At 47.0% G+C, this 22,262-nt stretch overlaps 1 protein-coding gene across 1 annotated transcript in view; it reads right to left on the bottom strand.

The window, feature by feature from the left end:
- Positions 1-445: 445 nt before the first annotated feature.
- Positions 446-22,262, bottom strand: part of C15H16orf72 (chromosome 15 C16orf72 homolog) — a 59,279-nt gene continuing 37,462 nt past the window's right edge. Inside the window, exon 5 of the mRNA XM_032606427.1 lies at positions 446-585. Coding sequence (XP_032462318.1) covers positions 518-585 — 68 coding nt within the window. The 3' untranslated portion in view covers positions 446-517. The remainder of the gene's footprint in view (positions 586-22,262) is intronic.

Genomic DNA, 22,262 nt, shown 5'->3' with positions numbered 1-22,262 from the left:
AGCCTGGAATGTATTCTTTCACGCTTTGCTTTTCTTTATGCACACAGACACAGACACACACATACACACAGATGGGTACACATATTATAGTGCTAGGGAACTGTTGACCAAAACCACCTGCTGTGGCCAGGCCTGCTTGCCTGAGTTGTCTCACAGCAGGAGGTCCTGATAAGGAGTAGGGTGCTGCTGAAAACTAACCAGGAGAATTCGGGAGGGGCCACAAGAGGGAGGAGACGACCAACCTCCCAGAAGCCCTCACCCTGGAATCCATCTTGGCTGAGAGATGCATGCGCCACCAGGAAGGACCCTGAGTCAGACTCTGGGCCAAGCAAGACAACTGGCCAGAGACAACCAGGAAACTAACCCCATCACCATAAAACCCGAGACTGCGAGCCACGTGGCAGAGCAGGTCTCCTGGGTTCCCTTACCTTGCTGCTCTCCGCCTGCTCGCTCCTTCCCAATAAAGTCTCTTGCTTTGTCAGCACGTGTGTCTCTTCAGACAATTCATTTCCAAGTGTTAGACAAGAACCCACTCTGGGGCCCTGGAAGGGGCCCCCCTTCCTGCAACAGTAGGAGGACTTTTTCCTAAAAAGAAAAACAAAAAGAATTCACGTCACAGGCATGAATCAGCAATTTGCTTTTTCACTTAATAATATATAGTACAACTCTCTCCAGATCAATACATGTAGATCTACCTAATTCTTTTTAATGGTTTGTAATGCACCATAATACTGAATGCACAATAATTTATTCTATTATTCACCTATTGGAAAAGTTATGTTTCCAATTTTTTCCAGGGCAAACAATGCACCAATAAACATCTTTGCACCCATATCCTAGCATGCTGGCAATTTTTTTGTATCGGGATAGAGTCCTAAAGGTCAAGGGGACGGTGCATTTAAACAGACATCAGGGGCTTCCCTGGTGGCGCAGTGGTTGAGAGTCCGCCTGCCGATGCAGGGGACACGGGTTCGTGCCCCGGTCTGGGAAGATCCCACATGCCGCGGAGCGGCTGGGCCCGTGAGCCATGGCCGCTGAGCCTGCGCGTCCGGAGCCTGTCCTCCGCAACGGGAGAGGCCACAACAGTGAGAGGCCCGCATAACGCATAAAAAAAAAAAAAAAAAAAAAAAAAACAGACATCAGGGCTGACCTGGGTTAAGACAAAGCAGAGAAAGGTCACCCCGGCCTGGTCCCAGCAAGAGTGTAAGATAAGAAATCCCGTAGCTAAACCTCTCAGATGTTCACTTCCCCAGCCCTCACGCAGTACCGAGGTATACATAAGGGATTGATAATGCCCTGGGGATGCAAATAAAATATAATGTGGGGGCTTCCCTGGTGGCACAGTGGTTGGGAGTCCGCCTGCTGATGCAGGGGACACGGGCTCGTGCCCCGGTCCGGGAAGATCCCACATGCCGCGGAGCGGCTGGGCCCGTGAGCCGTGGCCGCTGAGCCTGCGCGTCCGGAGCCTGTGCTCCGCAATATATATATAATGTGGTCCTTGCTCTAAAAAATTCCACTGTCCAAGAAAAGGGAGCAGGGAAGGAGAGCTATCATGTGCTGAACCTCCACTGGGAGCCAGTGCTTGTTCTAGGTGCTTCTATACACAGGATGCTTACTGCAACATTCATTCCATCTTTAAACAATCCTGCAAGGGAGGGAAGATTATCTCAATTCTACAGACTAGGAACTGTGGGCCAGAGAAGTGATATGCTTTGCCCAGGGACAAACAGCTAGTAAGTGATAAAACTGAGATTTGAACTTGGGTCTGGCTAACCCCAGAACTACTTTAGACTACACCAGTGGGTGCGACCTTGGATATACTGGAATCACCTGGGGAGTCTTAACAAACCACAAAAGCTGGTTCCAACCCTAAGGGGCCTGATGTCATGGGTCTGGGCTGTGGTGCCTGCTTCAAGGCTTTAAATTCCAATGTGTGGCTGAGGCTGAAAACAGCTACGGGACCCCACTGGTCCTCACACTTGGGCGTGCATCACACCCGCCTGGAGGGCTTGTTAGGGGCCAACTGCAACCCCCAACCCCAGTGTCTGATTCAGGGGATTGGGGGTGGCTCCCCAGAATATGCATTTCTAAGAAGCTTCCAGGTGATGCTGCTGCTGCTGGTCTGAAGTCCATGCTTTGGAAACACTGCCCTGCACCATGGACCTGTCTGTGATATTTCTCCATCCCGTCTTCACGGATGGAGTCATCACCGACCAAGACAACACGGGCAGCCCTTGGGGGCAGTCATTCAGTCTCGCCTTGCAGGTTTCTTTGAAGTTTTAGAGGCTAAGAGAGTGTCATTTTTAGGTCCTTGGTGCCCACTCCCGGCTCAGTCTTACCATTTTCTTTCTACCTGGTATCTGTCATGCGCTTAACGGGCCTGCCTTTAATTAAAGAAAGCCCTGGCTTCTTTTTCACCATTAATTCCTCTGTAAACACATACGTTTTTTCTTTATCACTCCTAACCACAAGGAGTGATAAAGGGAACACGCTGAAACTCCAGAATGACAGCCACCGCAACGAGGGGAAGATTTTCATTTTGTTTCATCTCCAGGGAAAGGGGGCTGCTCTACCAAGCTCCCGGTTGCTGCCTGCTAGTTCCGGGCAGCTCATCCCCGAGTCTCCCTCTGCAAAACAGAGCTGAGATTCACCGGGCAGAGAAGACCCTCGGAAGTCATCTCGTCCATCTCCCCGCAGTCTCCCATCTCCTGGCAGGGCGCAGCTACAACACTTCCCGCCACCCAGACGAAAGCGGTCCCTGGCGCCCCCTTCTGGCTGAGTTGGGAATGGCTGCACAGCCGCAATTAACAAGGACTTCAAAGCTCTCTGCTACCCGGGCTCCCAGCTCTCCCTGCCTCCTCTTGAAGGATGCAAATTCCCCTGGAAGGGGCTTCATTCTTTCCAAAAGCACCTTGAGCACCTGCAATATGCCTGCCTGATCATATACCTATTTACAACTATTTCCCACAATTGTATCTCTAAGACAGAGATAGACATTCATTATCTCACTGGAGGCTACAAAGGTCCAGCCTTCCGTGAGGCACTCAGGATATAAAGGAAATTACACATGTTTTGGAGACATTCACAGTCCAACACAGGGGTTGGCAAACTATGGCCAACTGGCCACATCCAGCCCGTTGTGTTTTTGTGCAACCCACAAGTAAGAATTGTTTTTACATCTTCAATTTGTTTTAAAAATCAAAAGAATATTTTGTGACATAAAAATGATAGGAAATTCAACTCTCCAAGTGCACACTGTTGAATCGGATGAACACAGCACATTCATTTGTTTGCATACTCTCTGTGGCTGCTTTCCTGCTGCAACAGCAGAGTTGAACAGCTGCAGCAGAGATTGTGTGGCCCGCAGAGTCTAAAATATTTACTCTCTGTCCCTTTCCAGAAAAAGTGTGCCAATCCCTGGCATACTAGAAAGAAAGGAGAGTTAATAGAGAACTGGGTTTAGTTGAGCACCTGCTATATGTCAATTTCTGGGCCAGGCGCTCTACAGACATGATCTTCTGAATCCCCAGTATAACCGAGCAGGACCCTATGAGGTCTTCCCAGAATAGACCTCCACCCATGTCCTCTGCCTGCCTTTTGTCTGTAGAAAAGCTTTAGTCAAAGAATAAATTTAATCAGAGAAGTGAGAAAATGCAGAAAGAAAGAAAACAGTCAAGCAAGACAAAATGATACTTTAGCCATTAAACCAAGTCAAGGACCTTTAGTTCCTCCTCAAGGACTACAGATAATATTCTGAGCCATGTCCTTTGAGCTGTTCTGCAGATACTGAAACCCAGGTGGAAGAAGTTAACTGCATGCTGCCCACCAGCACATAGACCCCAGACCGGTTGGAACCAGTAGGTTGATAACTCCTGATTACCTCACTACCAACCAATCAGAAGAATATGCACGAGCAGATCACGCGCTGCTCCTTGAACACTCTAAGACTCCTCACTACCCCCCTCCAGGGCGGGACACACAGGCTTGAAGGCATTAGCCCGCTGTGGCCTCCTTTGCCTGGCAAAGCAATAAGGCTATTTCTTTCTACTTCACCCAAAACTCTGCCTCCGAGATTTAATCTGGCACCAAATTTCGGCAACACCAGGACAACCCTAGAGGCTGCCCTGATTACCCACATGTTACAGGTAAGGAAACTGAGAGAGGGGACTCCAGGTACCCAAGGCCACACAGCTAAGAGATGGCAGAGCTGAATTCACACTCAGGTCTCTCTGACTCCAAAACTCGTGTTTATTCTACTCCCTTAAGCTGTCTCCCAGCTCACAAATCTTAGCATCGATTCCCACTTTACAGATGAGAAATCTGTGGCTCACAGAGGTCAGGGGAGTAGCTCGCAGGGCACCCAGCTAGTGGGGGAGGAGGGCCTTGAACCCCAGCATCCGACTGCAATCCAGCGTTTCATCCTAGACTGAGTCTCCGAACATGTGATTGGGAATCAGTATATCAAGAATGTTACAGATTCTCTGTAATAATGAAACCTTGAAACATAAGAGTAGACACCAAGATGGAAAGAACTGACGGATTTCACATTATTACTGCCAGTCCCAGACGGACAGTTCTTCTGCAAAATGGGTATAACCCTCCGGTGCCGTGGTTCATAACCTGTGCTCTAGGGAAAGCACCAAGGGCCGACAGGTTAGGTGAAAATAAGGATGTCAAAATAGTGGACGCAGGCAGCTCCTCCCTCCCCTTCAATCAACTGGAATAATCCTGATTTTCTGTTTGGTACACTAAGCTGTCAGATAAGTCTTCATTTGGAAAAGACAGCTGGGTGGTTAAGGAAATAAAGCTTGAAAACGACCACTTGCACGAGTCATTCCGAGCTGGCTCAGGGGTCCCGGAGCAGAGTGGGAGTGTGCATTAGTCTCACGGGCTGCACAGCAAAGTTCTGCTGCCTACGGGGCAGCTTCAGCAACAGATATGTATCCTCTCACAGTCCTGGAGGCTGGACATCCACGATCAAGGTGTTGGCTGGTTGGTTTCTTCTGAGGTCTCTCTCTCTTCGGCTTGCAGGTGGCCGCCTGTGTGTTTACATGGTGTTTTCCCTCTCTCCGTGTCTATGTCCAAATCTCCTCTTCTCATAAGGACACTAGTCATATTAGATTACAGCCCACTCTTATGACCTCATTTTAGCGTAATTCCCTCTCCACAGACCCCATCTCCAAATAGAGTCACATTCTGAGGTTCCGGGGTGGGGAGGACATCTTAGCTCATAACAGAGTATATTAGGGCAATCAGGGTCACCTGACTCCTCTCTCCCATGGGGTCCATCCAAAGGGACAGGAGGGATTGCAAAGCAGGGGAAAGGCCCAGAGGGTCCACTCAGCGGGCAGGGCTGCTAATGGCCAGAGCAGGGTCTGGCATGGCTGCATCAGCCTGCCAGGCACCCAGACTTAGGTGGATAGGATTTATCACCACAGTCACCAGGGTAATTAGAGAGAAGGAGGCTGTCAGGGGCAGGTCCCAAGGACAGTATTTCAGCCACGACTCCCTTGCCCAAGCCCCTCCATACCCCATGGGTTATCACTCCGCACCCCCAGGCCTCACCTCCCATCCCAGGCTGTGCAGAGACGGATATGTGACTTTATGAAGGGCTTTTCAAGGTCATCTATTTGAGCAGCCTGCCCTGGTCACTCTCTCTGAGGGTGCCCCTACCTGATGGGCCTCCAGCTCAGCTGCACCTCCACAGGTCTGAGTTAATGGATCTGCGGTACAGGGCTAAGAGTGACACAGCCCTTCCCTCAGGACCCCAACTCCAGATCTGAGCAGAGAACTGCCCAAGTTCAGATCCCGCCTAGCTGGCTCCAAGTTCTCTCTCTCTCTGTCTCTCTCTCTCATCGCAAGCAGGAAGCCACATTAAAAAGTGTCTTCGCCTGCCCTGCTGGGCTCCCATCCTAGCCCTGGAGCCCCTCCCCTTCCCCCAACCTCTCCTATTTGCATCCCCTCCCCAGGTGAGAGGCCACCTCTCAAGCCTCTGGCTTCCATCCCTGGTCCCGTGCACCACAAGACTTAGACAGCCTCTCTGGGAAGGTATTTCATCCAGGCCCTTCGCCCTGATGGATCACCAAGAAGATGTGAGCTGTGAATCAGGAAGAGATGGGGGCCCTCATGTCCACCTGGAACCTCAAAAGGTGACCTTATGTAGAAATAGTGTGTTTACAGATGCAATAGTTAAGATGAGGTCATATTGGATTGGGGGAGGGGAAGGCCCTCAATCAAATGATTGGTTTCTTTATAAGAAATGGGAAATTTGGACACAGAACACAGGGAGAGCACCATGTGAAAACAGGCAGAGATGGAGCGAGGCCACTACCAGTCCAGGAGCACCCAGGATTGCCGGCACCCCCGGAAGCCGGGAGCGAGCTGGGGGATAGATTCTCCCTCAGAGCCCCCCAGAAGGAACCCACCCTGCGGACACCCCGATTTTTATTTTCTGGCCTCCAGAACTGCGAGAGAATGAATTCCTGTTGTTTGAAGCCCCTCAGTCTGTGGTCTTCTGATACGGCAGCGCCAGGAAACTGATACAGGGCCCAAGAGGAGGTGCAACCAGAAAACCCCAAACAGACCTGGAACAAAGCTGACCTCAGACTTTGACAGCCAAGGGGTGGGGAACAGTCCCAGAGAAACTGGCCTGCGTGGTACCAAGTGAGAGGTGCCAGGGATGCCCCCCCCGCAACAAAGAGACACACGATTCAGGGGAGTCCTGGTGTCCAGACGCGGGGCTAAGAAGGACGTGGCGGCTGGGAGATTTGCGTGAGATCCGGATGCTCGCTCAGCCTCAGGACTTCCTCCCCGAATTGGGGTGTGAGCATCTGCCCCACCGGCTGCGGCATGGTTGGCAGGCATGTCAGCGTGTAGTTGATGCCCAGACCTCAAGGATGATGTGAGGCGCAGCTCTGGGACCGGGGAGGAGGGGCTGGGAGGACAGTGTCAGGATTTCATCCGGTATTAAATCACTCTAGGACACAGCTAACACGGGAACCCTCTGCCCCCAGCCCATCTTTAAATACCTGGCAGTTCCATTACTGTCTGTACCAGTCGGACACCTCATAGGTGGAATTTACTTTGAGGGTTTTAATAAAAAGGGATCTTACGTGAGCTTCAACTAATATCCCCAAAGCAGAAGGCTCAGAGCAACGTGGGTTACCCAGAAAATTACATAGAAAAACATCATGAAGTTCGATTGCTGGACTTCCCTGGTGGTCCAGTGGTTAAGAAGCTGCCTGCCAGTGCAGGGGACAAGGGTTCAATCCCTAGTCGGGGAAGATCCCACATGCCGTGGAGCAACTAAGCCCGTGCACCACCACTAGTGAGCCCACACGCCGCAACTACTGAAGCCCGCGTGCTCTAGGGCCCACATGCTGCAACAAGAGAAACCACCGCAATGAGAAGCCGGAGCACAGCAGCGAAGAGTAGCTCCCGCTCGCCGCAACTAGAGAAAGCCCGCACGCAGCTACAAAGCCCCAGCACAGCCAAAAATCATAAATAAATAAATAAAACGTTCGATTGCTGACAATCCCATATTCCTTGGCCTCTTGGAGAAGAGTTTCAGTGGGAACACAGTGATTTATGCCTGAGTGAGAGCCACACCCCAGATTAGAAAAATTCATAAGTGCAAGGTAGAGACCTGTCAGTGGCAAGAGCAGCATCGGCCTATATCAATCGTGATGGGGCATCAGGTAGGTAGCAGAGCCCATGACGCAGGATGAGCTGGAGAGCGTGCTGGGTTCCTTCCTGCACCTGAACTCTTAGGCTCATCCACAACCCAGCGGGTCGGGGAGCAGCTGCCCTGATGGAGGCAATCAGAGGCTGTATCTCATCTGTACAGAGCTGAAGCCAAGAATGAAATCGACCACAAGTTGGACTGCTTTTTATCCTCACCATCACAGTACTCTTCCCCCAAAATAGCTTCGTTGGCCTAAGTTCCAAACAGCTGCTGCCGTTAGTTACCGCTGAGTTTTCATAACATACACAGAAACTTCAAAGCAGCACGTGTTTATTACTGATACTTGTCCCTTCATAAACATTGTATTCTAAATGGCAATTCACTCTGAGAACACCCAGCCACACAGCCAGACACACTCAGCTCCCGACGTTTGTTTTGGGAGTAAATTCCTAGATGCTGGGCGTCACCCTCTCCGGGTGCAGGTCGAGTCACTGACGCCCCCCTGGTGTTTAGTACGGCTGCGTGCAAACAGCAGAGTCCATGTAAACAAGGGGGGGGCCCAAGACGAGGACGTCAAGCTGGAGTTACCTCCTAAAATCTTGGCATTTTGATTTGTGTGGACAGTTTCGGTTTTGGTTTTGCTTTTTGGCCACGTGGATCGTCATGTGGGATCTAGTTCCCTGACTGGGGATTGAACCCGTGCCCCCTGCATTGGGAGCTCGGAGTCTTAACCACTGGACCACCAGGGAAGTCCCTGTATGGACAGTTTAGGACAGTGAGACGGGGGAACCCTCGAGGTGTCCTATTTTTGTTTCAATAAGTGCAAATTCTAGTTCACACATGAAACACCTTCCTGAATTCAGATAACATCTTTAAAATGAAACATTTGTTTCTCTTTTAGTTGTTTCTCCCTCGTTTTAAAACCAAAGAACCAATCAAGAAGATGATGATTGTTACCGACATCACAGAAGATCATTTTGTCACAAAGAGGAGGTGCTAATGTCATTAAGGCCACTTAAAAATGGTCAAAACGCTAAATCATGCAATATATATTTCATCACAAGTTTTTTAATTAATATGCCAAAAAACATTGAATTGTACTTTCAATGGGTGAATTATATAGGATGTGGATTATATCTGAATAAAGCCATTTCTAAAATGGTAGGGGGGAAGGAGTGTTTTGTTTTTAATGACCCACTCCAGGCATCATATAAGCTAAATATGCCACTAGGTGGTGGTATTGCTGTTTTATAGAAGAGGAAACAGAGGCTCAGAGAGGTGCAGTGACTTGCTCAAGGTCCCACAGCTGGATAAGTGGCAGAATCTGGATTCCAAGTCAGGTCTGTGTGAGCCCTTTCTGCTCTCCCATCCTGCAGCCTGCTTTTTTTTAATTTTATTTTATTTTTTTATACAGCAGGTTCTTATTAGTCATCCCTTTTATACATATTAGTGTACATATGTCAATCCCAATCTCCCAATTCATGCCACCACCACCCGCTCCCTGCCACTTTCCCCCCTTGGTGTCCATACGTTTGTTCTGTGTCGCTATTATCCCGCAGCCTTCTGCACCTGCCGTGGCCCCCTCCCACGGAGACCTTGACAGTGGGGGGGTAGCCAAAGCATCCACTCCACAGCTCACCTGGAGAAGGGAGTCAGGGCCAAGCATGGCAATTGAGGGAACAGGAGGTGATGTGCCGTGGAGATGTGCACCCAGGACAGGGTGTGGGCCCACACTTGGGTTTCTGGGGCAGCACCTGATAGCTTAGAATTTAGACGTGACTGACCCCAGGTACCTCAGCCCCCCTTGGCCAGAGCCCAAGCCATGGAGAATTCAGGAGACCCTTGGCATTTAATTTGCGTTCCAGGGAGAGACAGGAAGGCCGAGGATACGCAGTAGTTACCCATCTGCTAAGGCAGCTTTTGGAAGCTGAGACACAGGCCATAGGCCACTGTCACTTGTGTTTATCCAAAGACCAAAAGAAGGGGTCTCAATGAGAGGAACCTCCAGGTTTAACAAGCACCCACCCCGTGATCTTGCAGGTGCTCTGAGACCCACACGGGCAGAACAGGCCAACATTCTTCTTGGCCTCGGTCCCCATTCCCACTCTTCTGCCAGCTCACAGTTCAACCCCATGGAAACTGAGAAGGGGGTGGAGTACAGGCCAGAAGAAATGCGGGTGATGTGGTGCAGCCTGGCTTCCCAGCCCTGGGGACAGTCAGCCCTGATTACTTGCTCGTGTTGGCCAGAGACAGAGAGAGACAGTTGATGAGAGAGAGACTGAGGGATGAAGAAGGGGACAGGCCAGAGGTTCTCCAGGCTACTGTGTCCCCCAGGCGGCAGCTAGCAGTGTTTGGAGACGATCTGTGTTGTCACAGCTGGGGAGGGGGTGCTACTGGCATCTAGTGGGTGGAGGCCAGGGATGCTGCTCAACTTCCCAAAGTGCCCAGGACGGCCCCACAGCAAAGAAGGATGCAGCCCCAAATGTCAATATCGCTGGAGTCAAGACAGGGATAGGGAGACAGAACAGAGAAACAGCAAGTGACACAGGGACACAGACACAGGAACTGGCATCATTTGGGGAGAACAAAACCAGGAAGGAACTCAGGGTTGTGGAGGGGGGAGCGGTGAGGAGGGAAAGAACTGGAGAAGGAGGGATGGGGGAGAGATGGGAGTGAGGAAAAGAATTTGGTCCAAAGGCCCCATCGGATTCAAGTTCCATATTCAACAGACTAATGTTTCAAAGATTTAAATAATACTAAGAATGCCTGCTCTTCAACAGAATATATTACTTGTATCCAACCCAAAGGCTGGCAGAGTTCTGCCAGCAGCAGTGCAGGAGAAGGCAAATGAACTAACTTCAGCCACCGGTGGGCACAGGAGAAAAAGAGACCCAGGCGAACAGTGGGCTTCAATCACCCCTAGGAAAAAAAATTTTAAGTCATGTCTAATAGATAAGACTCTAGATGTTGAAAGGGTGTATTTGTCTGCTTCCAAAACCTTTCAGAGCACCCATTTCTGGTCCCAAACTAAGAAGACCCAGATACAACCCCAAGAACTCCCCAGATCTGGCCCCTTTGCAAAGCCCCAACATCCCCCAAGTACAGGGCTGAGCTCTTCGAGGTCTGGACTGTCCCCAGTACCAGATAGTTCCTGGGACAAGGCAGAGCCCAAAAAATATGAGTGGAATGTTTGCAGTGGCTAAACTTGAACTCTTTGTAAGTCCAAGATCCTTCCAGGAGCCTCTGTCCCTCTCTGCCTTCACCTCCGCCTCTCTCTTTTCTCTGCTCCCCTGCTCTCCTCCAGCAACACTGGCTTCTATCCTGTCCCTCAAACCCACCAGGCACCCTCCTGCCCCAGGGCCTTTGCACATTCTCTGCCCTCATGGCTCACTCCCTCCTCCCCTTCAGGTCTTTAAATTGCCACCCCCTCTCTTTCCCTTTCTACCTCCTTCCCATTCTTTGCTTTGTTTTCCCTGCAGTACTTATATCCTTCCCACTTGCTAAATAAGTCCCTCATTCATTTGTTTAATGTTTATCTCTAGATAGACTCCTGCAGTAAAAGACCGCAATATATATTTGTTGAATGAATAAATGCGCTTTAAGCCTCATAATGACTCTCTGTGATGGGGAATATCATTCACCCCATTTAAAGATGGGAAAACTGTAGCTCAGGGACCTGAAGTTGGTCACCCAAGATCACACATCCAAGAAGTGAAGTCAGGATTCTGACTACAAGCCAAGCCTCGGTGCAGGACAAGGGTCACAGCCACCCTCGGAGGAACGGCCCTGAGATGGACAACAATTGGCTAACCCTTCATGAACACTCGCTGCTCGCCAGGCACAGTGCTGAGCACCCTGTAAATGGCCCTTCCTTTAAAAAAAAATTTTTTTTAATAGGATAATTATTTATTTTATTTATTTATTTTGGCTGTACCGCACGGCATGCGGGATCCTAGTTCCCCGACCAGGGATGGAACCCAGGCCCCTTGCAGTGGAAGCACAAAGTCTTAACCACTGGACCGCCAGGGAAGTCCCCAATATGGCCCTTCCTCTGATCCTCGTGATTGTGAGGAAACTGAGGCTCGGAGAGGTCACGCGACCTGCTCAAGGTCACGAAGCTAGCGTGTTCCACAGCCGGGTTCCAGCTTAGGCAGGTGGCCCAAGGTTTTCCTTCACAACCTATGGCTATGGGGCCTCTCAGGCAAAGCCTTTCCCCAGAGTCCTGTTCTGTCCCTGGACCGGGACCTTGGGCAGGTTCCTTGCCCTGGGCCTGCTTGTCTGGATTCTTCAAAGATCCTTCAATGATTCCCACGCTAGAGCTTTCGTAAGATTCACGCGCAGTTGGCAGCCCCCTTTCACATGGGTAAATATGGAGCTCTAGAGAGATGTGGTGTGGAATGTGGAAAGTTAGAGAGAGCTGGGTGCTAGTACCCGCTGGCCAGCCATACACTGTGGGACCTCCCTTGAGGAGGGTGGATGCTTGGGCCTCCTCCCCAAAAGATGTCAAGGTCCTCACTCTCAGGACCTTGGAATGTGACCATATTTGAAGATATCAGATTAACCGAGATAATCAATTTCAAATGAGGTCATTAGGGTGGGCTCTAATCCAATATGACTTATGTCCTTATAAAAAGGGGAAATTTGGACATAAAGACACAAACAAAGGGAAGACAATGCAAAGACCCAGGGAGAAGACGGCCATAAGTCAAGAAACACCTCAGGCCACCAGAAGCTGGGAGCGAGGCCTGGAGCCGTTTCTCCCTCTTTTCCCCCATAGGGAGCCCCCCTCAGCACCTGGATTCTAGGCTCCCAGCCTCCTGAACTGTGAGAATAAATGTCTTTTCTTCCAGCCAGCCAGTTTGTGGTCATGTGTTACAGCAGCCCTAATCCAGTGGATACCCCAATAAAATTTGGGTTCTGCGGAAAGTGAAGAAAAAGAGAATGGGGTCACTGCATACGTGCTGAAATCACACACAGTCAGGGACTTCCCTGGCGGTCCAGGGGTTAGGACTCGGCGCTTCCACTGCAGGAGGTACAGGTTCGATCCCTGGTCGGGAACTAAGATCCCACATGCCACACGGCGCAGCCAAAAAAAATAAAATAAAATAGAATTTACAGCATGAGAAAGAAATATTATTCACACACAAAAAAAAAACACAGTCAACTTGACTCAAATTCTTGAGGCAAAGTCCTTGTTCTATTTGAACTTCAATTCTATCCTTGACTCCTGGCTGGATGGTTCCTGCACTCTGTTCTCAGAAATTCTCTTGGCTTTTATCTCTAGATCCACTCTTCTGATTCTTCATGGTTTCCCATTAAGACACAAGGCAGGGACTAACCTGGTGGCGCAGTGGTTGAGAGTCCACCTGCCGATGCAGGGACACGGGTTCAAGTCCCGGTCTGGGAAGATCCCACATGCCTTGGAGCAACTAAGCCCGTGCACCACAACTACTGAGCCTGCGCTCTAGAGCCTGCAAGCCACAACTACTGAGCCCATGTACCACAACTACTGAGCCTGCACTCTAGAGCCCACAAGCCACAACTACTGAGCCCACGTGCCACAACTACTGCAGCCCATGTGCCTAGAGCCTGTGCTCTGCAACAAGAGAAGCCACCGCAATGAGAAGCCCGTGCACCGCAATGAAGAGTAGCCTCCGCTCGACACAACTAGAGAAAGCCCACGCGCAGCAACGAAAACCCAACGCAGCCAAACAAATAAATAAATAAAAATTTTAAATCCCTTAAAAAAAAAAGACATAAGGCAAGGTGTATGATCACAAGCGACTTATGGAACATGACTTACTCGATTTATTCTTGCCCAGATACTGGAGATGCTTTAATAACAACCAAAAAACTGTTCATAAATAGGGATGGGTGCCTTATCAAGCACATTAAAAGGATTCGGTACCTGTCCTTCAGGGAAGGGCAGCTAAAACCTTGATATGGATTGGCCTAAAGAAAAATAATCAGACAAAATACAAGAACAAGAGGGACGACGAATAGGAATTTCACTTCACACAACTTAATTTTTATTTATTTATTTATTTATTTTGCGGTACACAGGCCTCTCACTGTTGTGGCCTCTCCCGTTGCAGAGCACAGGCTCCGGACGCGCAGGCTCAGCGGCCACGCCTCACGGGCCCAGCCGCTCCGTGGCATGTGGGATCTTCCCAGACCGGGGCACGAACCCGTGTCCCCTGCATCGGCAGGTGGACTCTCAACCACTGCGCCACCAGGGAAGCCCACACAACTTAATTTTAAGAAAAGCATGGTTATCTCAATAAATGAAGCTAAAGTTTCTCCTGGACCCCAGAACTCGAACCATATTTATAAGTATATAATTCAGCTACCATTTAGTTTAAATGGGCCTGTTGGGCTAGCTTGGGGAATGTTATTATTTTACTATTTTCTACAGAGAAAATAGTTTCCAATTTACCTATCAAACAATTGATGGGCTGTTAAAATACAACCCATTTAAAAGTTGAGTTAACATATAAAATACTGCTTTATGCCATAATAAAAATATTAGCACTTTCAGGTTTTTAAAAAATTATATCAATGTAGAGTAGTAATAGATTTTATCCACCCCCCCCAAATGTTACATTTAATATTGTTGATTTTGAAGTTTTTTTTTAAACATTAAAGAGTAACCATCTTGAGTTTTATCTTCTCCTTCCTTTCATCCATTGATAACAAATCTTGTTACAATTTTCTTCCTTCAGTTTTACTCTGCCTGTGCTTTTTCCCTTGGGATTCCTTAGGAATCAAGGTTTGCATTCTAAAAACTCACAGTATTTTGCAGAATCAAAATACTGAGACCTTGAGAGCTAAACGGGATCTTAGAAAGAGCTGAGTCAAACAAATGTTAATTGGACACAGTAGATATCACTGAATATTTGATAAATAGACCACCCATAGGTTACAAAGCACAAAGTTGAACTGCGGCCATTGACTCTAGGAAAGCATTCCAACATGTTTTCTAAAACAGAGAAAGCCAAGGAGAAGAATACACCTAAATTGTTTTGAAAGGCTGGGTGTCAAATGTGGAATAATGGAGCTATGTGTTTGTAAACACAGCTATTTAAAAGAATGTATGCTGCCTGCCAACGCAGGGGACACGGGTTCCAGCCCTGATCCGGGAAGATCCCACATGCCGTGAAGCAACTAAGCCCATGCACCACAACTACTGAAGCCCGCACCCCTAAAGCCTGTGCTCCGCAACAAGAGAAGCCACCGAAGACCCAATGCAGCCCAAAATAAATAAATAAAATTTTAAAAATAAAAGAATGTATGACTTATCTTGCCATTAAAATACCATGCAAACTTGGAAAGCTAAGCTTTGTCAGCTAAAACTAGTAAACAGAAGAGCGCAAATGAAATCATTTCTAACTGAATTCGTTGTTTATGATGATGATACTGTTGGGGTTTTTTTGGTTGTTTTGTTTTGCTTTTGGCCGCACCATGTGGCTTGTGGGGTCTTAGTTCCCCGACCAGGGATCGAACCCAGGCCCTTGGCAGTGAAAGCGCAGAGTCCTAACCACTAGACCGCCAGGGAATTCCCAGATACTATTTATTGTTTGGAACCAACAGTCTTGATCATGTTTCTTTCCAGAAGGACTCCCTCTAGAGCTCTCATTGGAGATGAGGGACAGCTATTATAATTAGATGCTAGAGAAGTTACAACAAGAAGTCAACATTTACTGAGTGTTGATAATGTGCTAGCTCTTGCAATAAGCAAGTTGTACATAGTCTCTCATTTAATCTTTCCAAGAACTCTATGAGGTCATGCATTTAATAGGCCTAAATTCAGTTACAAGTAACAGAGACCCAAAATGACAGTGGCCTAAATAAGATAGAAGTCTACTTTTCTGTGACATAAAAAACTGTTATGGAGTGGTCCAGGGCTGGTGTGGCAGCTCCACGGTATCAGAGAAACAACTTTCTTCTGTCTTGTCCATCTACTATGCATGCCCTCCACTCTCCATTCCTAAAACGACTTCACGTTCCAGACGGCTGCTCCATCTCCAGCCACTGCACCTGCAGTCCAGCTCAGGGGAAGGAGGAAAGGGGAGGAGAATGGCAACAGCCCATCCCAGAAGTTCCCCACATCACTTACACCCTATTGGTGAACTTGGTCACAAGGCTAAACATAGCTGCAAAGGAAACTGAGAAATGCAGTCTTCATTTGGCATAGCCCCGGCTAAAATTCAGGGGAGAAACGATCTTAGGGGAAAATGAGCAGTCTTTGCCACAGGTAGGATATTCTTGTGAATCCTCTTTCACAGATGAGAAAACTTAGAAGTGAGTAACTTGACCAAGGTCACAGCATTAATAGGTGATGAGCTAGGATTTGCAAAATCCTATTTTGTGACACTTCTTCTCATGTACCTGGCAATGGTAAGGTATTAGTTACTAACTCTACTATGTTGCTCAGAAGAGAGAAGTTAAACAAACACAGTACATTTAGGATTTTACTCTATTACACTCAAATCACTGCTTATTTTATCAATCAGCAATTTTTAAAGTACAGCTATCCCCATGACAAAGAGTACTGAACAGACTAACAAGAAATAGGGTTTCCCCCTTCTCCAGGGTATGTGGGCAAAAGAGCCAGCCCCACTCATGCCCCAGAGGGTTTATGAGCAGCAGGTCAGCATTCTCTCTCTCCGGGGCTCACTGTGGCTCTGGCTGCAGCATCTTACACCCTTCACAAAAATGAACCCAAATGGATCATACACCTAAAATGTAAAATGCAAAACTCTTAAAACTCCTAGAAGATAACACAGGAGAAAACCTAGATAGGTGATCTTGGGCATAGTAATAACTTTTAAAATATAACACCAAAGGCACAATCCATGAAAGAAATAATTGATAAGCTGGACTTGATTAAAATTAAAAACTTCTGCTCTGCAAAAGACAGTGTCAAGAGAATTAGAAGACAAGCCACAGACTGGGAGAAACTGTTTGCAAATGACACATCTGATAAAGGTCTGTTATCCAAAATACACAGAGAACTCCTAAAACTCAACAATAAGGAAATAAATAACCTTATTAAAAAATGGGCCAGGACTTCCCTGGTGACACAGAGGTTAAGGATCTGCCTGCCACTCTAGGGGACATGGGTTCAATCCCTGGTCTGGGAAGCTCCCACATGCCACGGAGCAACTAAACCCGTGTGCCACAACTACTGAGCCTGTGCTCTAGAGCCCGTGAGCCACAACTACTGAGCCCATGTCTCACAACTACTGAAGCCCATGCGCCTAGAGCCCGTGCTCCACAGCAAGAGAAGCCACCGCAATGAGAAGCCCACGCACCACAACGAAGAGTAGCCCCTGCTCGCCGCAGCTAGAGAAAGCCTGCGAGCAGCAACAAAAACCAAATGCAGGGCTTCCCTGGTGGCGCAGTGGTTGAGAATCTGCCTGCTGATGCAGGGGACACGGGTTCGAGCCCTGGTCTGGGAAGATCCCACATGCCGCGGAGCAACTAGGCCCGTGAGCCACAACTGAGCCTGCGCATCTGGAGCCTGTGCTCCTCAACAAGAGAGGCCGCGACAGTGAGAGGCCCGCGCACCGCGATGAAGAGTGGCCCCCACTCGCCGCAATTGGAGAAAGCCCTCGCACAGAAACGAAGACCCAACACAGCCAAAAATAAATAAATAAATTTATATTTAAAAAATGGGCCAAAGACCTTAATAGATACCTCACCAAAGAAGAAACACAGATGGCAAATAAGCATATGAAAAAATACTCCACATCATATGTCATCAGGGAAATGCAAATTACAACAACAGTGAATACCATTACATACTTACTTAAATGGCCAAGATCTGAAATACTGACAACATCAAATGCTGGTGAGGATGTGGAGCAACAGGAACTCTCATACATTGTTGGTGGGAATGCAAAATGGTACAGCTACTTTGGAAGACAGTCTGGTGGTTTCTTACAAAACTGAACATACTCTTACCATACAATATCCAGCAATCTTGCTCCTTGGTATTTACCCAAAGGAGCTAAACACTTAGATCCCCACAAAAACCTGCACGTGGATGTTTACAGTAGCTTTATTCGTAAGCTGTGGTACATCTGGACAATAGAATATTATTCAGCACTAAAAAGAAATGAGCTACCAAGCCATGAAAAGACATGGAGAAATCTTAAATGCATATTATTAAGTGAAAGGAGCCAGTCTGAAAAGGCTATGTACTATATGATTCTAACTATATGACATTCTGGAAAAAGCAAAATTAGGGAGACAGTAAAAAGATCAGTGTTTTCCAGGGGTTATGGTGGAGGGAGGAATGAATAGGTGGAGCACAGGGGATTTGGGGGGCAGCAAAATACTCTGTATGATACTATAATGATGGATACCTGTCATTATTCTTATGTCCAAATCCATAGAATATACACCACCAGATGAACCCTAATGTAAACTATAGGCTTTGGACAATTATGATGTGTCAGTCTAAGTTCATAAGATGTACCACTCTGTAGGGGATGTTGATAATGGGAAAGGCTACCTGGTTGGGGGCGGGTATAATATGGGAATCTCTGTATTTCCTCTCAATTTTGCTTACCTAAAACTGCTCTTTAAAAAGTCTTAAAATGGAGTCAAGGAACCTCCTAAAATATATCTATCTATATGTATGTTTCCAGGGTCAAAGGCTCTATGCCAAGCTCTGACCCCCATTAAATTATAAAATATCGATGGCTCTCAAACCTCAATGTGCCACAGACGTAGAGAACAAACGTATGGATACCAAGGGGGAAAGGGGTGGGCGGGATGAATTGGGAGATTGGGACTGACACATATACACTATTGATACTACGTATAAAATAGATAACTAATGAGAACCTACTGTATAGCACGGGGAACTCTACTCACTGCTCTGTGGTGACCTAAATGGGAAGGAAATCCAAAAAGGAGCGGATATATGTATGCGTATAGCTGATTTACTCTACTGTACAGTAGAAACTACCACGACATTGTAAAGCAACTACACTCTAATAAAAATTAAAAACCAAAACACACTTCAATGCGCATCAGAATCACCCAAGGAGCATGTTAAAATTCTAGCTATTCAGCACCCCTGCCCACCACCTCCCCACAGCAAGGTCTGATTCAGGGGGATTGGGATGTACCCTGGATCTTTACTATTAAGTCTACCACCAGCTGACACCGATGCAGGTTCAAGGGCCACATTTTAAGAAATACGGCCCCAAAGGCTTCCTTGATCCCTGTAAGGATCTTGACCTAAGGGTCTTTCTAGCATTGACCAAGTAGACCTCCCGTGGGGCAGGGTGCAGGGTCGACCGGGCCCTCTCCACCCCTGGGGCTGGAGCCCAGTGTCAGCGGGAGGGGCTGCAAGGGACAGCTGCCATGTGGGCCAGAGGCCTCTAGATGGCAGTGCTTAGCCAGAAACAGAGCCAGCTGATGGTCCAGGGACCCCCCCCCCCTCCGCAGGGGAAAGGAGCCTGGGGCCACTGCTCTACAACCTTCCCCAAATGGCTCACACAGGGTGGACCAGGCAAGGAGCCGGAACACTGATCTGTGTGCAACTGAGCGATGAATGAATGAATGATCGTTTGAGGGTCTGACATCATCAATAATGATAGTAGCTCACATTTACTGAAAACTAGCTACCAGGCGCTGTTCTAGCCAAATTGAGATCATGCTGCATACATTTCCCATTATATTATGAGCATCTCCCCACTTCTTGAAATAGTCAAGAGCATGCTTTATAAAGACTTCATAATTTTCCACCTAGTGAAACTAATAAGACGTGTTTATCAGTCCCCTATCACTAGGTCTTTATATTATTTCTTTGTGTCTTCTATTCCAAATAATACTACACTTCATATTGTTGCATAAGAAGCAGTTTCCACAACTCTGATTATTCCCCTCTTGGGGTAAATGTTTAGAAGTGGAATTACAGGATCAAAAGCTAGGACCATTTTTAAAGATCTTGATACAGATGGCCAACTAATTTTTTGGAATATTGGAAGTTTGCCTTCTCAGGAACAACATGTATGAAGGTACATCATCCCGGACTTCCCAGTGCTGAGTAGTATCCACTTATCATTTCAAAACTGTATTCAAAACTCAGTATCTCAAAAAAAAAAAAAAAACCTCAGTATCTCTTTTAAAATTTGGATTTCACAAAGTAAGGTTGAACTTTCTATTCATATATTGATTTGTCATTTGCATTTCTGCCTGTGAATTCCCTGTCCCTATTTTTCCTTTTTGGTGTATTACATGTCACAGTCCCATTTTCCTTTCAATTTTGTTCATATTGGTGATGAACAAGAGTTTAAATTTATGCTCACAATCAATTTTTTATTTTTAAAAAAGACTGTCCATTTCTTTATGCTTATAAGGTTAAGCATTCACAAACATTTTCCTTGTTTATGTTTTACATTTAACTTTTTAATCTCTCAAAATATCTGGGAGCATGAGATGATGCGCTAACAATTTTTCCCCCAGATATTGTTTTCCCTGACACCACTTGTTGGCTAATCCATCCCTTCCATCATTTGTGCTATTTTCTGATGGAATACCAAGTATATTTTCTGGAGTATCTATCCTGTTTCATTGTGCCAACACCTAACTTTTTTTTTTTTTTTTTTTTGCTGTGCCCCCAGCGCCTCCCAGCTTGCTGGATCTTAGTTCCCCAACCAGGGATCGAACCCACGCCCTCAGCAGTGAAAGTGCAGAGTCCTAACCACTGGACCAGCAGGGAATTCCCAACACCTAACTTTTAATTATTACCATTTTATAAGTTTTAAATTCTTTATTTCAAAATTTCCTTAGTTAATCTCAGTTGTGAATTCTTTCAGCTGAACTTAAATAGCGATTTTCTGATGCATTTCCAAAAATCCCTTCAGGCTTTTATGAGAACTATAAATTCAACTTTGTACCATAAATTCAAAGTTAATTTGGCAAGGTTCAACCTTCAAGTGTGGAGACAATATGGGAAAATGGGTGCTTGCAGACATTGCTGGGGATAGTATAAAATGGGCTTTTAAAAAAATCTTTATTGGAGTATAATTGCTTTACAACGTTGTGTTAGTTTCTGCTGTACAACGAAGTGAATCAGCTAGACGTATACATACATCCCCATATCCCCTCCTTCTTGCGTCTCCCTCCCACCCTCCCTCTCCCACCCCTCTAGGTGGTCACAAAGCATCGAGCTGATCTCCCTGTGCTATGCAGCAGCCTCCCACTAGCCATCCATTTTACATTTAGTAGTGTATATATGTCAATGCTACTCTCTCACTTCATCCCAGCTTCCCCTTCCCCCCTGTGTCTTCAAGTCTGCTCTCTGTCTGCGTCTTTATTCCTGCCCTGCCCCCTAGGTTCATTAGTACCGTTTTTTTAGATTCCATATATGTGCATTAGTATACAGTATTTGTTTTTCTGTTTCTGACTTACTTCACTCTGTATGACAGACTCTAGGTCCATCCACCTCATTACAAATAACTCAATTTTGTTCCTTTTTATGGCTGAGTAATATTCCATTGTATACACGTGCCACATCTTCTTTATACATTCATCTGTTGATGGACACTTAGGTTGCTTCCATGTCCTGGCTATTGTAAATAATGCTGCAGTGAACACTGTGGTACATGTATCTTTTTGAATTATGGTAAACTGGCCTTTTGAGAAGAAGATTTGACAGTCTCCATCCAACTCTTAAACGTATGTATGCTTTGACCCAGAATTTCTATTTCTTGGTATCTAGAACTCTCACACATATACACAAAAGAATCACTGCAGCACTTTTTGCAATAGACTACAGGGAAATAAACTAAATGACATCACAGAGATGGGCTAATAAATTATGGGATGGCCAAACTCTGAAATACTAGCAGCAGGCTGGTCTGCGTGTGGAGAGATCTTTTTTTTTCCTTCCCTTTTTTTTTTTGGCCGTGCCACGCGGCTTGAGGGGATCTTAGTTCCCCAACCAGGGATTGAACCCAGGCCCTCTGCAGTGAATGCACGAGTCCCAACCACTGGACCACCAGGGAATTCCCAAGGAGGTCCTTGATTTAATATTAAGTGAAGAAAAGCAAACTGCTAAACAAATGCCTACAATATAATTCCTTTTTTTTTATATATAATGATAAATGGTCTAGAGCAGAGGTCAGCCTTCTGTAAAGGACCAGAGAGTAAACATTTTGGGCTTTGTGAACGGTAAGGTCACAACTATTCAACTCTGCAAATGCAGCCCTAGACCATATGTAAGCAAACGAATGTAAATAACACTATTCACAAAACCAGGCGGGGGGGGGGGGGGGGGGGGGGGGGGGGGCAGAATTTGGCCCTGAGGCTACATACAGGCTGTAGTTACTGATTCCTGGTCCAGAAAGATAGGTACCAAAATAATGTCAAAACTATTGCCTCTGCGATAAAAGTGGGAGGGGGTGGAGGGGGATTCTTAGGGGAAAAGAGGACTGCAGGATCTGGTGGCAGACTCCCTGGACCCAAATCCTGACTCCAGGGTCCCTGGGCCCATTCATCAGCACCCACTCACCACCAGGAATCCCCAAGACAAGCCTGCCCTAGGGGTCTGAGGGAC

This window comes from Phocoena sinus, chromosome 15 (genome assembly GCF_008692025.1).
Source record: "Phocoena sinus isolate mPhoSin1 chromosome 15, mPhoSin1.pri, whole genome shotgun sequence".
Classification (NCBI taxonomy): Eukaryota; Metazoa; Chordata; class Mammalia; order Artiodactyla; family Phocoenidae; genus Phocoena; species Phocoena sinus.
This window is presented reverse-complemented; position numbering and strand designations above follow the sequence as displayed.